The sequence below is a fragment of the Homarus americanus genome, unplaced genomic scaffold (assembly GCF_018991925.1).
Source record: "Homarus americanus isolate GMGI-L3 unplaced genomic scaffold, GMGI_Hamer_2.0 scaffold7626, whole genome shotgun sequence".
Lineage (NCBI taxonomy): Eukaryota > Metazoa > Arthropoda > Malacostraca > Decapoda > Nephropidae > Homarus > Homarus americanus.
Genome location: NW_024718273.1, coordinates 19,364,654 through 19,384,781, shown reverse-complemented (window position 1 = coordinate 19,384,781; position 20,128 = coordinate 19,364,654). Strand labels below are relative to the sequence as shown.

The window sequence follows — 20,128 nt, the reverse complement described above, 5'->3', positions numbered from 1 at the left end:
ACTCAGTGTAGCCCCGACACCCTGCCCAGTTTATTCTGCTCATCAAGTTGAAGCACCATCACCTATTATAACACACAATCCTTTACACAGCCAACCTTCAAGTAATGTTCCTGTGTCTCATACTCCAAATCTTATTATCAACAAGGAAGCCAGTAGGTCAGATTGTGGGCTTGAGATTGCCAACATTCATCTTCAGAGAGGTGATCTAAATCTTTCTGATAGTATGGGTGAGGATTTACAAGAGACGACCGCCTCTGATGACGTCAAGAGCTCGGCTGCAGCAATGAGAAGTATGTACAAGACAGGTCATCAAGTTATCAAGAAAGAAAAACTGATGACCTTGGATTCAGAAATACAGAGTTTACCCAAATCTAAACCTGTGCTTAAGAAGAAAGAAACACTCAAAACTCCATCTTTCAGGATTCCTGTTTTGAGTCACATATCCAAGACCGGACCAAAGAAGTAAATATCTTGGTTGTTGCTTTGAAATAATAGAAAAGTATTGGGATTAGTATAATAGGGAGTGTATTGTAGATTGGTCAGCAGCTTTCAGTCTTACATGCTGACGGCATCATACATCTACAGCACATACACACAGTTTCCCTTTATACAATGACTCGTTCATACATGTATATGCAGTATTTCATTTTGAGATTCAGTGTACGGAGTTGTTAATTTGAGAGTACTGTATTTACCTACGAGTGTATAGTACAATAGTTTATCTTAGAGGCTACCATGACAGTACAGTTGTACAACTGTAGATTACCTCATGTTGTAATTGTGTATATCCTTTGTTGAATTTAATTTCTTTTCTTCTGTATTGTAGTTTTAAATAATTTTTTGTGCTCACATTTTGAAACCCGAGAATTGGTTTTATAATTGACGCAATGGGTCAGGCAACTAATCAACAAGTGTGTGAGTTAACTCGTCAGGAACACTTTAAATGATTTGACTGGGAGTGTATTCCAGAAATTCAGTAACAATGCAGAAGTTGTGCAATTGGATTATGGGTAAGAATAATACTTGCTAGGTGAGAGACACCTTAATAACTTGCCACTTAAGGGCTAGGAGTTTTTCTTGGTTTCAGCTTGGAATCTAGAGGAGAGTTGTCTTCCCTGGCCTCCCCTCAAGATATTCTATATAAAAGGAGTTTGGGATCAGAAAAGGTGTTCAGTCTGTAGATATAGAGTATAGACAAAACTACCTCAAAAGTTGGACTGTGTGTGACACTTGAGGGCCTGGACTTTGATGTCAGTTGGTCTTTAACCTGTTTCTTGGGGTATAAGAGTGAGTTGCTCTAATGCTTGGTCTTGTGTCTTTCTTCTCTTGTGTACTAGCTGGCTCAAGATACAAGAGTGACTAAGACCCTTCCTCCTCTCTTGGGGTGTGAAGATGTCATAAAACTGTTTATTTTGTATTACTTGCTTGGACTGTACAATATATATATATATATATATATATATATATATATATATATATATATATATATATATATATATATATATATATATATATATATATATATATATATATATATATATATATATATATATATATATATATATATATATATATATATATATATATATATATATATATATATATATATATATATATATATATATATATATATATATATATATATATATATATACACAATGTATTTTTCTTAATTTAAATTAGGGATTAATTTATTTATTAGTCAAATTTTGTATTTTTTTTCTTCTGAAATTGAAATTTGAATTTTCAGGACTCAAGTTGACAGCTTACGTAAGGAATTAGAGGATCAGGAGAACTCTTACAAGGTCCAGATTGCCAGCCAAGAGCAAAAGGCTCATGAGAACTGGGTGAGTGAACAAACCTTAATCTTATCTGAAATACTGTGGAGTCCACCTGAGACTTTATGTTGTTGAGTAGACAGAGTACTATTAGGAGTTATTATACTAACACATATAACTACTATGAGAGTATATTGGCTTATTTTCTGAATTAGAATAAACATTTTCTTTTAAGCCTTCTACCAAGTAAAACAGAGTGGCTGGAAAAGCAGCAAACCACACATTTTTCCTTCATTTCTTATCATTCTTAATGTTGTAAGATACATTACTCTTCAATAGCCCCCTTTCATATCCAAGGCCTAAATCTGGTTCATACTTTTTGCTTCACACATTTTATTTGAAGAATTTTCAACTTACCTAAAGTAGGATGAAGCCGGGCTGAGCAGATTATGTGCAATATTAGCTTGTTCCGCTCAAGTGACTTGAAATTTACTTGCCCAGAATTTTTTTCTTGCCTTCACAAAATTTGGATGAAATTTGCTTCCTTGGTTTTTTATGGGAATAGTTCCATTAACATTTTTAAATGCTCAAATTTATTGTGTAACAATTCACAAATAACTTGTCTCAGTCTAATTGCATTTTTCCTTCACCTGGTCAATTTTCCTTGCTTCTTATTCATGTTGATATTTTTTCACTTCAGTTTGTAGCACAACTATGATTATGCAGCAACCAGTAGGAGCTTTTATACAGATTTTCAGTTCAGATCATTGTGAGAATAGAATAAGCTGTGATGTCACTGAGACTGGAACAAGTGCCTGGGCTTTCTTAGCAGGTCATTGTGGGAACAGAAAAACCAGGGATCACCTTAACTGTGTCAGGCCATGTATGGAGAGGTGGGGTCACTCGGCAACAACTACAGTTCAGGAAACGGCTGTTCACACTCAGGGAAGGTTATAATTCATTCAAAAAACAAAAAAAAACCAGAAATGATGGAATTAATGTTGAATTGAGAAAAAGTTGTGTCTTATGAATTATTTACTTTGTTATTCCTCAATGGTCATTTAGCTGATGTATCTACGGCAGTGGTGTCCCCTCATTACCTTTACTGGGATAATTGGACTTCAGCTGTAATTTTTATTGTTAGCTCTAAAGCTAACAATAAAAATGTGGAGAATTTTAGACTCGCCTGAAACAGGTGAAGATGGTCTGAAGTAGTTCATGATTAACGTTTGTTGTTCTCCATCTAAGTGAAACTGTGCCCAGCTTGCGAAGTAAACTATTGCACTGACCCGCAAAAATTCAAAATAACGGGAGTATTGTAGCTACTATACTGGCGATGAATCAAGTCATTAAAAAATCATAACTCTTCTGCACTTATTTCAGAATGACAAAACTTTTAACTGCATGATATTTATTAATTTACTTATATTTATTAGCTTGTCTACTTCTCAGCTACAGTGCCACATATACTATCATGTATCATTAAAGTTGTCATAAATTATAACAGTGGATGGAGCACATTGTATAACAACATTATTCCTCAGTTACAAGCTCGAACTGCTGAACGCAAACATGAGGAACAAAGGCAAGAGAACAGTCAGCTTCGTAACCGTCTGACGCTTCTGCAGAAGGAGAAGGAGGCACAGCAGTTGCAAGTCAATATCATCAAACCAACACCTAAACGTGAGTATTTTTGTGACTCTTAAGTTGAAAATTTTCAACAGAGAACCTGGTCAGGGTGTGTGAAGGTAGTATGGACATACATATTGGGAGATAAGAATAATGTATTAGTGGAGGGAAGTTGGCAAGACAAGAAAGATGCACCAAAGGTGAGAGGGATGGACATCAGCTTATGAGGTCAAGTAGGTTTTTTTCACACTCCAAAATCTTGTGAGAAGTTAGAGAGTAATTATGGATATTGTTTCATTAAGTTTAGGAACAACTGATGTTACTTTAGGACTACAGTATCAGCATTAAGGAGAGGTGATAAAGACCATTTTTCACCTATAGGATATCTTTTGGTATACAGTACAGTATGCCTATCTAGAAGTTAGGGTTACTAATACAGTGGTCCCTCGGTTAATGAACACAATTCGTTCCAGAAGGCCGTTCGTTAACTGAATCCATTGTTTCATTGGGATATTGGGTAATTGGTTCCAGCTCACCAAAAAGTACATACAAAGTAAAAAAAAAATGCAGTAAAGTACACTTACTTTGAGGTGTGTATGTAGAAGGCTCCTGGTTGATGATGATGATGGGAATTAGAAGTGGGGGTGGAGGAGAAGGGAGAAGAGAAGGAAGTGGGGGTGGAAGAGAAATCACCCCATGCTTGATGCCGTCATTTCACCAATAAAATTCACAAGGTGTAATTCAAGATTATTTTCTTTAAATCAACACTGCACTACACTATATATTGTCAATATGTTAAATAAATTTCAGAATGACCAATAATTGTATTGTAAAAATACTCTGTGTTCAAGTGACCCACAAGCAAGATGTTTCCTCCACTGAACAGAGACACAAACTGACGCCTTGGTGGGTGAGTGAAGTGGCTGATGGGCACACCAAAAACTAGTTCCCTGTACTGCAATTATGTTAAATAAGTGTTAAAACGACTAATAATTTTAATATGAAATTTGGAAAAATATTGAATAATACAATCTTCTTGATATTTACTCCAATGGAAACGAGTATAAGCCTTAGAACCGATTAATGTATTGGCAGACTAATCTTCCAGTTGGTGAGCAATCCAAAACATGTTGACGTGTTTTCATAAGAATTTCGTTACACGAATTTTTGTTCGTTAACCTAATTGAAGATTCTTATTTAAGTTAATTCGTAAACCGAGGGACCACTGTACTTTCAATCTAAGAAAAGCTCATTAATAATTAAAGATAATTCCTTGGAGGTTGAAATAGTAAAGAAAATCTTCTCTAAGCTTTCAGGACTACTGTAATGTAGAAACTATAATTAGTGTTCTGTCTCCTGTTTTGGGGACCAGTTTCTGAGGACAATTAAAGAAGTGCTGTCGATCAAAAACTATTCTTACTAAATTGTGTTGGACAATATGACAAAGGGTGAAGGATTTTGACAACCCTACCAAGACAAGAGGCGTAGTATTCATTTTGAAATTCATCGACTTTCAAGTACAGATATCTTTTTGATAGACTGTACATAAGAGTGAGTGACAAACTACCATAGTCAGAGTACTAGTGAATAGGGAGAAGTAAAGGTGTACCTGTAGATACTTTCTCTAAGGTTAGATCACCAATACACTAGGAATAAGTCATTTGTGCTTCTGGCTGATAATTCTTTATCATCCAAGGGAGATCTGCTCTCTAGAGACAAGAGGGAAATCTCTCTAAAGTGTAGACAGATACTGCAGTGGGAAGCACGTGTTAACAGCTTTAGTGAGGTTACTTTTTTTTATGAAATTTGAGGAGGATATTTGTCTTGAGTTTTTACCTTGGAAACTTCAGGCGGTGAATATGGCAGATGCCTACACGAGGTATGGAGTTCCCATTTTTTATTGTTAGTGAACAAATTTTCCACAATGCAGCTCAATATTGCTAATATACCTAAACATAACTGTATGTCTTCTGTTACTTTTATTCTTTCAGAGACTTATGTATGTATGTAGTTCCCTCACTTTTCCTTGTCTTGCCTCTTTGTCTTTCATTTATTTATTACAAAACTAAAACATCCAGGTTTCTGTCATTCAGTTTTCTTAGAATTTTGCTTACATTCCTGCACATTCAAACCTCAGTCTTGTTTTCTGTATACAAGAAGATGGGTTTACGACCTTCTTGTTTGTGGGCCAGATGGGATGTCAAGCTGGCCTAAGCAGCTAATATGTTATGAGTAATAGTTAGGTATTTATAATATACTGCATAGGTAATAAATATTATAAGTTATTTGTCTCTCTCAGCACTGTGTAGAAAAAGAGTTGACAAAGATAGCTCTCCACTATGTAGGTGTGCAGAGAATATATAAACACAACTAATATTACAACAAAACTGAAGTATTGAAAGAGTTATAAGACCAAGAGATTATTAACCAGCTTAGTGTTAGTGATCAATGTATGTGTCTTCATGTGTAGAAACTGCCTGAATTAATCAGGAGTTCTTTAAGGGTAAAATTAAGGCTTCATATTATTATAGTTGGTAATAATTGTATATTAGTAATAGTAGTTGAGAACAACTTTGCTACTGTATCAGCATTTCCATTTTAGTCAATTCCATGTTGAAAAAAATCACTTTCTTGTCCTTCCTTAGTGTCACAAACTGTGAATATGGCGTATTTATTATTTTGCTGCAAATCTTTCTGCATTATCTTGTAAATGTTCAGTAAATACATTTAATTTGCCTTTGTTTCTAAATCTTGTGCTTTTAGAATTTTTTTTTATGATTATAGGTTAGACCTTGTTACTAATTGATAAATTTATCATAAAGCTCTATTTACTTGCCTTATCTATTTTAGAGTAGTTCCAAGTAATACATAAAGGTTATTTTTGGCAGGTATAGATGCTAATGGAAGCTTGTCCTCTCCTGGGCTCATCCTGGATGGTGTGGTGGATGGGGATCACTCTGGTTTAACATCCCTTCACCGTGATGTAGACTCTCCACCTGTTCCTCCACATCCTTTACATGGGCCCCCACCCATTCTCCCAATGATGTTTCCACCAGGTGGGCCGCTGCCTCCCGGAGTGCCACCACCACATGGATTACCTCCTGGAGTCCACCCGCCTCCTGGTTTACCTCACGGTGTTCCGCCACCTCATGGCTTACCCCCACATCCATTCCTTGCTGGCGAACCTCCTTTCATGGGACCCTTACCTCCTCTGCCTGGGGATCGTCGTTTACCTCCCGCTGGTGGAATGTCATCGCCTCCATTCAGACGGTCTGGGTCTCCAACTTATGATCACCGTCATGACCGTTACTCACCTGTGAGTGATCGCTCTCATTTCTCTGAACGTCGCTTTTCTCCACCTCTTCGTCATAGACTGCCATCCCCCGAGTTACATCGTAACCGTTCCCCCGATAGAAGGTGTGATCGAACGAGATCGCCGGATCGACGATCAGACAGAATGAGATCGTCTCCAGATCATCACACCAATCGGCGCACCCCAGATCGTAGGTTAGATAGGAGATCACCCGACAGACACTTCTCCACCAGGTCACCCGATGGTTACATACGACACAGGACTTCTCCTCAGCACTATTTTGATCAACCTGATTATAACAACGACGACCCCAGGTTACGTCCACCTCACATTAAAGGTATGCTTAAGTAAATTCGTGTACATTAAGCTCTTAATTTTTGTGTGTGGTCTGAACCCTGTTCAAGGAATTTCCTTGGCATGATGGTTTACCTGCAGCAGTTTTAAATTTGGGAGACAGGAAATTTCAGGAGCACACACCAAGAGATGTTTTCTATTGTTTTTATTTTATTTTTGTATTTAATGTTTAATTTATTTTTCTCTGCATGCTGCTAAAACCAGGGAATAGAAATTTTAATAAACTTCGAAACTTCTGGAAGAGTGTAGAGAATGGGCAGCCAGTTACTCCTGTTTCAGAACTTGATCACTCTGACACATCATAAAACTATGGCCAACATTGTATTCCAGGTTTGACAAGAAATTCACATCACTTATTAATACTGTACTGTAACTGCTAGATTACCATTACCAGCTGGCCTAAAACCCATTCTTCTCTTCCTGAAGAGTATAAATGAAGAATTGATCTTGAAATCTCATATTACGTTAAAATCTATTATTTAACGACTTACTCATTATAGCACTCAAGAAGTGGAGGTGTAACCATAGACTAACTAGTGACTGGGACCAATTCTTTAGTTTGGTTATGTGTTCCCATCATAACCAAGTCCTTAAAGGATAAGTGAGTCCCCATTTAAGATATACAGTAAGGCAATTATGACAATACTGAAATGTTTCCACTCCACCTGTCAACTGGGTTGTCCAAATTGTAATTCATGCTCAGTTCTCAAGTTCAAGCCAACTTCCACACTACCCATTATAAGAAAAGTTGTTAACTGGGTCACTTAGTCAGGCTTGGCCGTAAAATGGGATTTTTAGGATTCTTCACTTATGGTCAGAAGGCTTCTGCCAAGTGACTCGCATAGCTGAAGCCAACTAGATGGGAGGTACAGTATAGCACTTTTTATATGCTCCTAATGCTAATATGATATTCACCCTACTAGGGGTGTGGATGATAACTGTCTTATATTCTGTAAAAGTAGAGCTGAAGGAAACTAACATTACAAACTCCCATTTAGGTCTACAACTTTGTTAGAGCCACCTGGCTACTGGTTTTGTTAGAAAATAGGATTTCAAGATCATTCCATCGTTTATGATTGAATGTGGATTAAGCAACTTGGATATCCTACACCACCACCCGGTATAGTAGTTAAAACCGAGAGATTGAGGTGTGAAGTTACCACATTTGGGTGGGTCAATTGACAGCTACTGTGTGCACATGCCAATGTAGCATCACATCTCATCACCTTCATCCTTAAATGTTGACTCATTTCCTGAAGTTCCTTTTTCAGGGATTTGACTGTAATGGAAAGATATAATGAAGGAATTGATCCCATCTAATACTATTTGAGGATTAACCATGATTTTTAACCCTTGAAATTACTGTAGGTATTGTCTTAATACTCTAGAGCGGTCGTTCCAAACCACTATCATTTCCATCTAGTCTTTCCCTTCTCAGGCAAAATGACAACTAAATTACATCTAAGTAACATAAAATCAGCATTTTTATGTTAAAGCCAAACTCAAGTTAACAGTTTTATTATTATTATTGAATTTTGCAGAACCCTTGAAGGATGCTCACAGAACATGGTCATAAAATGGGATTTCAGGATTAATCCTTTTTTTAGTATTTGTATAGTATTTGGCGAAGTTGGATTGAATACTGATGCTATTTTAGTGCATTAAAGCTAAAAACTTAATATTGTATTGATACTGTAGTTAGCATAATGAATATCAAAAAGCTCGGTGATAGTCCTTTAGTTTACCCATTCAAATTATCAGTACAGTATTCCTAAAGCATTTGTGAAGTACTAAACCTTTCTTCATATGTAATTTATGTTCAAAAAGCTGATGATAAACTCATTTGACTAGTTTTTCTTGCTTCCATGAACAAGCCCGGTCATTCAATCTGCAACCTTTATGGTAAAATAAGAAATTGTCATGACTAAATACTTTTAAGTTTATCGTCCATTAATTTATACTACTTTATAGTTGAAACCTTGATCAGACAGATTTATACCTGTGCAGTAATTGGATGTTAAAGTACAGTGTATATATATATCACTGTTTAGTGGTGTGGATGCATCTGACATGCGGGAAACACCATTTCCACGCTGCAGTGCTTCCAGCATCTTGTTTTTCTGCTCCAGTGTAATTGCTTGCCTTGATTTCTTGGCCTTTGGGGTAGTTAATGATGTAGTAGCTGGCCTCTTGGACATAGTGGCGATGGTTGATGCACGTGGTAGGAGATAGTGTCACACAATATGTCCATTCACTAAAGCGTCAGTGCGAGAACTGAGGATGCGAGAGGGTGGCAGGCAGCAGTGTAGTGTTCCCAGAGACGCGTCTGGTGGGAAACAGGACGCGCCGGATTGACTCGCGCAAAATAGGAAAGATTCGCTTTAAATTAAAACATTGTCCTTAATTGTGGGTGTCACTTTAAACCAATAATCTTAAATTGAATCGCTTTAAATTGACATTCTGCTGTGAGAGGGCTAGGGGGATGTCGCTACAATGACGAGTTTAACTTGGCAACAAAGCCACCAGTGATGTTAACAGATGGAATGAAAAGAAAATTATCTGTAAATCTTCATTTGCATCAGGTATGAGTAGATTTAAAGCAGCATATACAGTATAGTGAATGAGGTTCTGCATATAGTAACACAAGAAAGAATTAGAGGTATGGTAGGCAATCCCAGGATAAAAGAGCTTACATATGGACAAATTTGTTCTTATCTCTGAAGTTTGTAAATTGAATGTTCGTAAGTAGAGGAGCACCTATTATAAATCTGTACACTACATAATGATAACTACAGTATTTTGCTTGTATTTACTGTGTGTCACAATTGAGCTTACAAAAGAACAGTACACACTTGTAATTCCCCACATTTGGCAATCACCTGAAAATTTGGATGGTCACCCAGATGAAAATTTTGGGGGATTTTCCAAAATTTTTTTTTATTCTAATAGAAGAGAATCTTGAGTGTAATACTTTAGCTGCCCATCTTATTGAGCTCGATTTTTTTTGTAGAGAATTATAAAGCTATGAGGGAGTACAAGGGTGGGAAGAGGTAACTTATGATAATTTTTGGTATAATTTTGATGATTTACATTATTTCCATAACCGTCACACTTTTCAAGATCATTTATTTGTTAAAATTTACGTTTGTTCTCGTCAGGTAAGAAGACTTCTACACCCCTGGGCCCAAATGATCGATGAAAGAATGAATGTTAGCAGCAACATGTAAGAGTCAAGTGTATAGTGAATGTTGATTCTTTTAGCAAATGTAAAACTTTAGGTCTGTTATGGTTCTTCAACATTTATTTTATTCTTCAAATGCTTCAGTTAAAATTACATGGGATGTGCTTCCACTGACCGCTCCAATAACACTTGGTAGTTGGTGAGTGCCTACTATTTATAACTTTAAATGTCATCCTTTCAAGAGATAGTGTCATAACTTTACACGGTTTTGAACTTAACCTTACAAATATAAAAAATTTAATGAACATTCAGCTAGTACAGTAATGATAATCAGCTCACAAGTTATAAAAGTTATTGACATTGTTTGGAATGATATAAATATGAATATCATTTCTTTTAACTTTATAAAATTATGAAGACAATTTTAGGAATCATAATGTAAGCAACTGTACAATATATTAATTAAAACCCATAAATAAGAACAAATTGATGTGCCTCTCAAACCTATACAGTAATTGTAAGATAATTAAATTAGATAAATTTAAGGTCATGCAGCCACCAGGTATGATAAATTACATATTCCCGGGAATTGACAATTGTGTAAAAAAACCAAAAAAACATTGATAAAGATTATGATAATTTTAAATCTAGTTAGTTATTCTATTTAGTTGCCTTGTGGAAAAAGTTTAAAATGTCAAAAAATTTAGATACAATGGAATAGTCATGTATGGAGTTATGGTAAGGGTGTTTAAGCACTGCCTCAACATATTTTGAAAATTCCTAGAAGAAAGCTTCTAGTTATGTGAATCATATTTTTTGTTTTGTTTTAAACCACTGGTAAAGAAGACATTAATAATTTTATTACTATTATCTTATTTCTCATTAAAAGAAGTCTATAAGCTGCTATGGACCCAAGTGAGTGGAGGCTTTTTCTTAGCATCTCTATATGGAAAACTTAAATTATTCTGTTGACATGTTTATTGTTGAGAACTGCATTGCCCTTGTCTTATGAGTGATACTGTTTGAGTGCATGGGAGAATATAAAATTGTACATTTGTAATTTTATTATGTATATTAGAAGTGAGAATTTTGTACTTGATCCCAGACTCGAGTCTCTATTCACCACCTGTTAGATGGTGATACAAGTTAGGTGCAGTAGTGAGCAGGTGCTGTCTGTAGGTGCAGTTATCTTCTTGTTACATCAACATTAAGTTGATCATGATTTAATAAAATTGTACTAAACATATATATATATAAAGGTGTTTTAGTGTATTCATTTTAAACATGAAATTTCTTATAACTTGTATGGCTAACTGTTTTACAGCAGCTCAGTGTGCCTTTATATTTTATTCTCTAATTCTTTCATACTTTTTTTGCTATAATGCAAGGTGATGAGAATCAAGAATAAATATACACTCACATTCCCCCTTCATTCTTATTGCTGTATTAAATGTGTTCTCATATGATGATCCTTCCATAACAATGCCCCAAATATCCACCACTTAAAATACTATTTTGTGTGAATAGGAGTCCTTGTCATTACTGGACAAAATTCAATCAAACTTCCTTCTTATCTTCTATTCATATCAAGCATCTGTATTTTCACTTACTCTTTACTACTACCAATGAATCCAGTCTTTCAAGTCTCAATCAAGCATAAGGACTACAACACTACCAAGGTGGAGTGTGAAACAATATTTTTAACTACACCAGAACTGATGCATTGATCTCTCAAGGGTTACTGGTATCATAAAATTCAAAGACAATATTACCTCGAGTGTATCGCATACTGTACTTGTATATCTCAACTGATGACCATGTGCAGATCAAGAGGGTACGGTAAAGGTTTTGTAAAGCAAGGGATGCTTGTACTGTGGACATGTAGATCATTACTGCAACTTCTTCACTTCGATATCAAGATTGTTAAAGGTATGTGCTCTTCCATATACTGTACATATTTATTATTTATTGGATAGTGTTTAAATATTGTTGTCTATTAATGTTATTTGTTTTCATTTCATCCAATCCAAAAGAAGTGTTGCCAATCAGTTGTGGCTTGTGAGATGGCTATGCACGTTGCCATTGTTATATGCTAATTAAAGACCTAGGCTTAACCCCAGAGTTTGGTTCACATCATGACTTGTGCTTACATGGCTCTGGTTCGAGTCATATGACATATTGTAATTTTGTGGTACAGTTTGAATCTCCATGCAGGCATTTATCTTTCACTCACTCGCCTTCTCAGTAGCGTTTCAATATTTGTGATCTCACCCTTTGACCCCCACGCCACCATGCATTTCTACACCTCCATCCCCCAAGCACAAGTGTAGATTTGTGATCAATTACTAGAGGCAATAATAATTGTAAATAGTAAACTAACTTAAGAAAACAAGTGTCCTGTACCTCATACAGTACTGCCTATAATCAGTGTTGTGTACTTGTACTGCCAGCCTCACCCCACTGCACCATACACACCACTTTCTCAACTCTGTTAGGTACATATACAGGTAACCCTCACTTTACAAACAGGTTAGTTTCCTTGAAAACCATTCATTAGGTGAATTTTTGTATCAAAGATAACATAACATACAGAGAAAATGGGTTCAGTTCCCAAATGACAAATATTTACTCACCCAGACTGAGCTTCCACTTCCTCTGCCATATATCCTGCTTATCTGAGGTTGGGTAAGCGAGGAGCCTGATCATTTGAAGGTTCTGAGGAGAGGAAACAATACTCCACTTTCTCTTTTTCCTCAAAAAGAATGTGGGTGTGTTCAGTTCTAATTTATTTAATGGAAAACCTCCCATTACAAAAACTCCACACACTACTACTACTACTACTACATTGCTATCACTCAGAATTAAGTATGACGATCATCCAGCTATGATAAAATTATATGAGTTATTAAGGGTGTCACCTAGGTTGGTGAGTTCTGGGGTGACTAAAGGGGCAGATACAGGACTGGCAGGGTCGATCACAGAAGTTGCATATGGAGGGGGGGCTACATCTAGTGAGGGGGCAGCGTCTTTCCGACGTTGGCGCTTGTCTGCCTCGTTATGCAGTCAGTTTAACTCGAAAGTATTGACACCTTCTTGTATGGTGCTCCTCCAAGCGTTACGGTGTGGAGTAATTGTCTGCCATGTGAGGGGGTTGATTTAGCACTTTTTCAGATTTGTCTTAAGACTATCCTTGTACCACTTCAGTTGACCGCCAGCATTACATTTACTTTTCGTTAGGTGACTGTAATGTAGCTGCTTTGGCAGTCTACTGTCGTCCATGCGGGTAACATGGCCAGTCCAGTGTAGTTGTTCGTGGATAATGGTAGTGTCGATGCTTCTACAGTTGGTGTCAGCAAGAATACTGGCATTTGTTCCCTTAAATTCCCAGTGAACTCGGAGGATAGAGCGCAGAATACATTGGTGAAAGTTTTCAAGCGCCTTGATGTGCCTCCTGTATGTGACCCATGTCTCACTGCCATATAGCAGGGTGGGGAGGACCACTGCTTGATATATGTGCAACTTTGAAGATAATTTCAGCTCCCTACAGCTGGAGACATGGTTTCGGAGTCTGCCAAAGGCTTGAGATGCACATCTGATCCGTTGCTGAATCTCTTCTTCGATATCCACGGTAGTGGACAGGTGGAAGCCGAGATACCGAAATTGGGTAACATTAGTGAGGGTAGTACCGTTAAGCTGGATAGATGGTGGAGGTGTGGCTGAACCAGGGGCAGGTTGAAAGAGAATCTGAGTCTTACGTACAGTAAGTCCGCGTTTAACAGCATCCTGCTTAACGTTGTTTCGGTACTACGTTGCTAAACTTTAGAGACCAAAAATTAGTTTAACGTCCCGGTGATCCGATACTAAGTCACTTTGCGTCGTCACGGACTACTACGGCACATCACCCTCTCTCGGCTCGGCGCAGAGTCTCAGTGACTCACCACCCTCCTCCTCTCCCGCTCTCCTCCACTCCCACCCTCCTGGGAAGGTGGGAGATGCAAGGAAAATTCTATGAAAGTCCCAGATTTCAGAAGGGCAAACTTTGATAGGTTGAAAAGGCAGCTGAGAGAAGGGGTATCACATTTGGGGATGGATTACATGACCTCACACAATGTACCCACAGAGGGCAACCTCACTTTACCTGAAGACCTGACAACAATATCCTCACAAAATATGACAGTTGAGGATGACCTGATCACGAGATCTGGGGTTGACGAGTTCCACAACAATTTAAATAATGAGTTACTTAATGCACAAAGGCAGAACATACCAAACAGAAAACTCAGATCAGACAACAATGACCTAAATGGATAAATAATTATTTAAAGAATATTATTGGACAAAGGAAGGCTATAGGTAGGAGAATTAATCGTGGTGAAGTTTACCTCCTAGATTATTATAAGGGTTAAGACCGAGATAAGAAAAACAGAGGAATAATGAACTGAAGGTAGCAAGGGAGGCGAAGTCAAACCCCCAAGGGATTCTTTCAAATGTATCAAACTAAAACACGAGAAAAGATTGGAACAATACAGTCAGATACTGGCGAGCTAACCAATAACGACGGAAAAATTAGCAATAATCTGAATAAATATTTTTCAACAGTTTTCACCACCGAATATTTAAACATGATACCCGAGGCACCGACTATATACAGAGATAGTGAAGAAAATAGATTAAACGAGATAGTAGTGACTAGTAATGACGTTAGTAAGCAAATAGACAATTTAAAGCCTAATTACTCACCAGGTCCCGATGAGATATTTACCAGAGTATTAAAAGAATGCAAGGAAGAGCTTAGTATGCCCTTAGCAAAATTGTTCAACATGTCATTAAAAATGGGTGTAGTATCAGAATCCTGGAGGATAGCGAATGTAATTCCGATTTTCAAGAAAGGAGATATATCACGATCCTCCAACTACCGTCCAATCAGCTTAACATCAATTGCAGGCAAATTACTGGAAGCAATAATTTAAAACTATTTGAAATCACCTGGAGAAGCACAAGTTGATCAATGATTCCTAACATGGCTTCACAAGCGGGCTGTACCCTTCATAAGACCAACTAATCCCCCACACTGGGTGACCTGATGTTGCATCAGGTCAGGTTAGTAACTTGACCCAATAATCTCCCACCCAACCTTCATTACAAGTGTAGAGATGACAGTGGTGAAGAGGATAAAAGTAACAGCTCTACCCTGTATTCACGCCCATATCATATGGAACTTTTGTTTTTTAAATATATTTATTTAACCAAACTTTTAGATAAAGTATACAGGATTATTTTGAAGAAAAAAAATTGGTGTGGAACAAAATTTGAAATGTTTTTACTGACTCCGGTATAAAAATTTCTTACGTTTTTTATAAGAGGATGAAATTCCCGTCACTATATCATATAGAAATATTTCGTTTAAGGATATCTTATTGGAAATGTTTCGTAAAGAATTTATAAAGGATTATTATGGTATCAAATTCATTTCCCTATCACAATTAGCCACACTTGGGTGAGGAAAGGGGGGGGGATAAAATTGCCCCCCCTCACCCCCCAAAAAGGTTAACTCCCACACTCTTCAGTCACAGCACGCTCCAACAACCAGCCACCCCTCCCCCCACACACTCCAACACCACTCACATACCCCTAACAAGGGAATTAAGACAGCAGACATAAGGAGTGAGGGTCTTATTGTGTGATAAATTTGTGTGTGTATTACTGAGAGTTAAATATTAGCTGTTGAGGAGTGCTTGGCAACACTCATTTCCACTCCATCTCTCTAATCACCCACACCTTTTTCCTTTCTCACTCTGTTTTAAAATGTTAAGTAATGTAAAGTTGAAGGGATACAACTTTGCTCATTTATACTTATATACAAGACCCACTCATTCCCCACAGCTCCATGGGAGTGGAAAATACCAGTCTTTGCTGTAACACACAACTTCACTCATGCCTGTATCACAAAGATTTTTAATTTTCAAATACCCGGTATATTTATTTTACCAAACCTTTAGATAAACTATTCTGGGTTATTATAGTAAAGAAACAGAGTTTCTAATTGAATTAAAAGTGTATTTACGGACTCCGGTAGTTTAGACTCAAGGAAAACATCCCTAGCACCCAGAAACATTCTGGGGAAGTGGGCTAGTGTCCGTGTGTGCAAGATGTCTAGTTCAGACATTTGGAAACCTTTCCCAGTAACCAGAAAAGATTCAGGGGATAAGGAATTTTCTCGGGTTTGAGAAAGTCGCCTGGTTAGCCGGAAATCTCTCATCCCGGAAGTGCTCTGCACCAATTGTTCCGGCTAACGGGGATATCACTGTACGTAGAATTTTAAAACACACAAGAGGACAAGAGACGGCATTGTTGTTGTCAGTGTTTACACCCATAATGTCCGTTATCCACCTGAAACTGAAGAAAATAAGACCCTGGTGGTTGTTGTTGTAGTAATATTAATGTAAAAAAAAATTAATAGTGATATCCCCATTAGCCAGAACAATTGGTGCAGAGCACTTCCAGGAATGACAGATTTCCGGGTAACGAGACGACTCCCAAAGCTGGAAAAAATCCCTCATCCCCGGAATTTTTCGGGTAACGGAAAAATTTTCTCGGAAGTTCCAGAAATTGCCTATTACATCATCTCCTGAACCCGGAAAAATATCCCTCGTCCCCGGAATTTTCCGGGTAATTGGAACATTTTCTCTGAATTTTCCGGAAAATGTGCCCCTTAGAAAATTGTTCCCAAAGCCGGGATTTTCCGAAAAATTCCGGCTTTGGGAACGATTTTCCAAGAAAATTTCAATTCCGGCTATCAGAGAGTTCCGGGTTTGAGGGATTCCAATTAGCGGAGATATTACTGTACCTACATGTATGTTTTAAGTAATGTTATTTAATGTTAATAAATGGAACACTAGAAGTAGCTAACCACTAATGGTAAAGAAATAAAGCGAGACGATTGGGAACGCCAACGTTTGAACAGTAAGTGCGTACATATGAAAACATATCGTTATTTCTCTACATATGAATATGAAAGCAACACTTATTTACTGTTCATATATGTTTTAAATAATATTTACGAATGAAAAACAAAAATTCTACTCACCAATGGTGGTAAAGTCTAAGACAGAAGGACAGCCAATGACGATGTGCGAGTTTTTACTCAGATGACGAAGTCATCAGGTTCAACTCTGGCTGAAGCTGTAGGTTCAACTCTGGCTGAAGCTGTAGGTTCAACTCTGGCTGAAGCTGTAGGTTCAACTCTGACTGAAGCTGTAGGTTCAACTCTGGATGAAGCTGTAGGTTCAACTCTGGCTGAAGCTGTAGGTTCAACTCTGGCTGAAGCTGTAGGTTCAACTCTGGCTGAAGCTGTAGGTTCAACTCTGGCTGAAGCTGTAGGTTCAACTCTGGCTGAAGCTAGGTTCAACTCTGGCTGAAGCTGTAGGTTCAACTCTGGCTGAAGCTGTAGGTTCAACTCTGGCTGAAGCTGTAGGTTCAACTCTGGCTGAAGCTGTAGGTTCAACTCTGGCTGAAGCTGTAGGTTCAACTCTGGCTGAAGCTGTAGGTTCAACTCTGGCTGAAGCTGTAGGTTCAACTCTGGCTGAAGCTGTAGGTTCAACTCTGGATGAAGCTGTAGGTTCAACTCTGGATGAAGCTGTAGGTTCAACTCTGGCTGAAGCTGTAGGTTCAACTCTGGCTGAAGCTGTACGTTTCCATAAAGCTGTTGCTGAAACTGTTACTGAATCTGAAGTTGTTGTTGAAGCTGCTTATGATGCTGAATTTGATGGTGTAGCTGAAGTTGATGGTTTAGGCATTGAATAATAAAGCTGTCGAAAGAACCTTGCACAGCTGCTTTCTTTTCTCATTCTACATCTTTATGTAGAGGTCATTTGCATTTATTTAAATTTTAATGCTTCATTCTGTTAATGGATCCACTTCAGAAGATATGTTCATTGCTTGCTCCATATAATATCCACAGACCTCTCACCTTTTTCATGTCGTTTTAACACATCTAGTTTCTTGGCTAGGCTTATACACTTTCTATTAGCTTTTGAACCAGCACTGCCATCACTTGCTCTTGTTGAATAGGGATACAAAAATGCTGTAAGAAACCTGAAAGTTTTTCTCCTTTTCCCGTTCAGCTGCGATTGTTTATACCAGTGATGCTGGTGTCACCACTCACAAGCCCGGCAGCCTCCGTGCACAAGGCTTTTTTTTTATATAATACATAACGGGATGTAGTTATGAAAATTTAAATTTTTTTTATAATTGTCGTAAATACGAAGAAAATAATGGCGTAAATTGAATTGGGTCCTAAATTAACCAGGGTAATAGATATGAATCGTCGTGGGTAGAACCGTCGTTATCGGAGGCTTTACTGTAGTAGCCTGTCCATCATTCATTGCCTTCGTCAGCCAGTGTAGTCGTTGGGTTCCCATGGTGGTCACCTCTTCCGCTTATTCCACCTGTAAGCATGTCTGCCTGATGCGGGGCTCCACCCCAGATTCTTCATTCAGGGTTTACTCCTGTAGCCTTATACCTGCCAAGGTTAATCCGCAAGGCAGCGGGGCAATGATTGGTAGGTGCCAAAACGTGTCCACACACACAAATATATATACCCCCTGTATATATATTGCTAACTTAAGCTGAACTCCCAAGAAAAGCTGAATAGTTACCATTTAGAACAATGTTCTGTTTTTATTGTATATTACCTGTAATTTTTTAAAAAACCGTCTGCTTTCTAGGCTCTGATAATGGAAAAAATTTCCGAAACATTTGTAATTAAAGAAACCCAACTTAGTCAAGATGTTCGTGTTCTCCCTGGTTCTCCTTTTCATTATGAAACTACGTTTTCCACGTAACAAGTCCATTGCTGAAGTTACCATTTCCTCGAAATGAAATAAAAAGAGTTTTGTAGATGTCACTTTTATCATTGAAGTTTCTATCAACTGCACCACAATATTAAATAAAATTAATATATAAGCTGCAAATATAAAAAAAACATTTTACAATTTAATATTTCCTGGTATAAAATACTCAGTGTACATGAACATAGGAGCTGATTACCTATTCAAGTAACTTATTAAACTTAACATAACTAATAAGTTATGATGACTAGCTTCTGCTGTTAAGAGTATTTCATTCATACACTACAGTATATAAAAATTTTTTTTTTAAAGGTTTTCTCCTTCAAACAAAATAACACATCTGTATTATATTATCCTGACTAACACACATGGTCTACAGTCCAGTGATCCTCAACCCTTTGTGAACTGCCTGCCACAATTATTTGTATAGTAATGTTCCCATTTGTTGGAATCCCCCAATCCCTGAAACTCTCCAATAGCCGGAATAAAAATTGGGTAGGAAATTTTTCAGGAAAAAACTCTCCGTTCCGGGTCTAGGAATAAATTTTTAGGGAGTTCCGAGAGATTGCATCATGCTCCAATGCATCCTGACATTCCAGGCCCCTGGGTGATCTAGCTGCTTAGATTGTTAAGTTCATATTCTGCTGCCATTGTACTAGGTTGTTCCCGTATTAGCTGCTGTCTTTGCAAGCAATGTGTGTTTTGCAGTACTGTATATTACTGTACCAGGATACATTGAGCCAAGAATGCAGTGCTAAATTGTAAAAAGTGATTACAGTTACATATATTGTACTGTACTGTTCATTCAGTGAGTGAGAAACATTGGTGCACCTTAGCTTTTGTCTTTATTCAAGACATCATTCTTCAAGTCATGAGACCCACTAATCACCCACCCTGACAATGGGTGACCTGACATTGCATCACAAAGTCAATTATATGAAACCCCTAATTCCTCATCCCATCTCCACTGCAAATGAGAGAAGAGTTTATATACAATGGGTGACCTAACTCAAGATTGAAGCAT

The 20,128-nt window shown here is 37.5% G+C and overlaps 1 protein-coding gene and 1 long non-coding RNA gene across 5 annotated transcripts in view; one reads left to right on the top strand and one right to left on the bottom strand.

Annotated features, from left to right (window-relative positions):
- LOC121859540 (transport and Golgi organization protein 1-like) overlaps window positions 1-11,501 on the top strand; it is a 67,280-nt gene extending 55,779 nt beyond the window's left edge. For 3 of the 4 annotated variants that reach the window (XM_042356427.1, XM_042356428.1, XM_042356425.1), the window contains 4 exons: window positions 1,751-1,847; window positions 3,323-3,461; window positions 6,296-7,057; window positions 10,233-11,501. In XM_042356427.1, coding sequence (XP_042212361.1) covers window positions 1,751-1,847; window positions 3,323-3,461; window positions 6,296-7,057; window positions 10,233-10,273 — 1,039 coding nt within the window. In that variant the 3' untranslated portion in view covers window positions 10,274-11,501. The remainder of the gene's footprint in view (window positions 1-1,750; window positions 1,848-3,322; window positions 3,462-6,295; window positions 7,058-10,232) is intronic. The other variant, XM_042356426.1, reaches the window with a different exon arrangement.
- LOC121859541 lies at window positions 11,101-17,458 on the bottom strand. The gene is made up of 2 exons (XR_006087673.1): window positions 17,343-17,458; window positions 11,101-12,970 (listed from the first exon to the last, which is right to left on the bottom strand). It is a non-coding gene; the product is annotated as an uncharacterized LOC121859541 (long non-coding RNA).
- Between the last annotated feature and the right edge of the window lie 2,670 nt (window positions 17,459-20,128).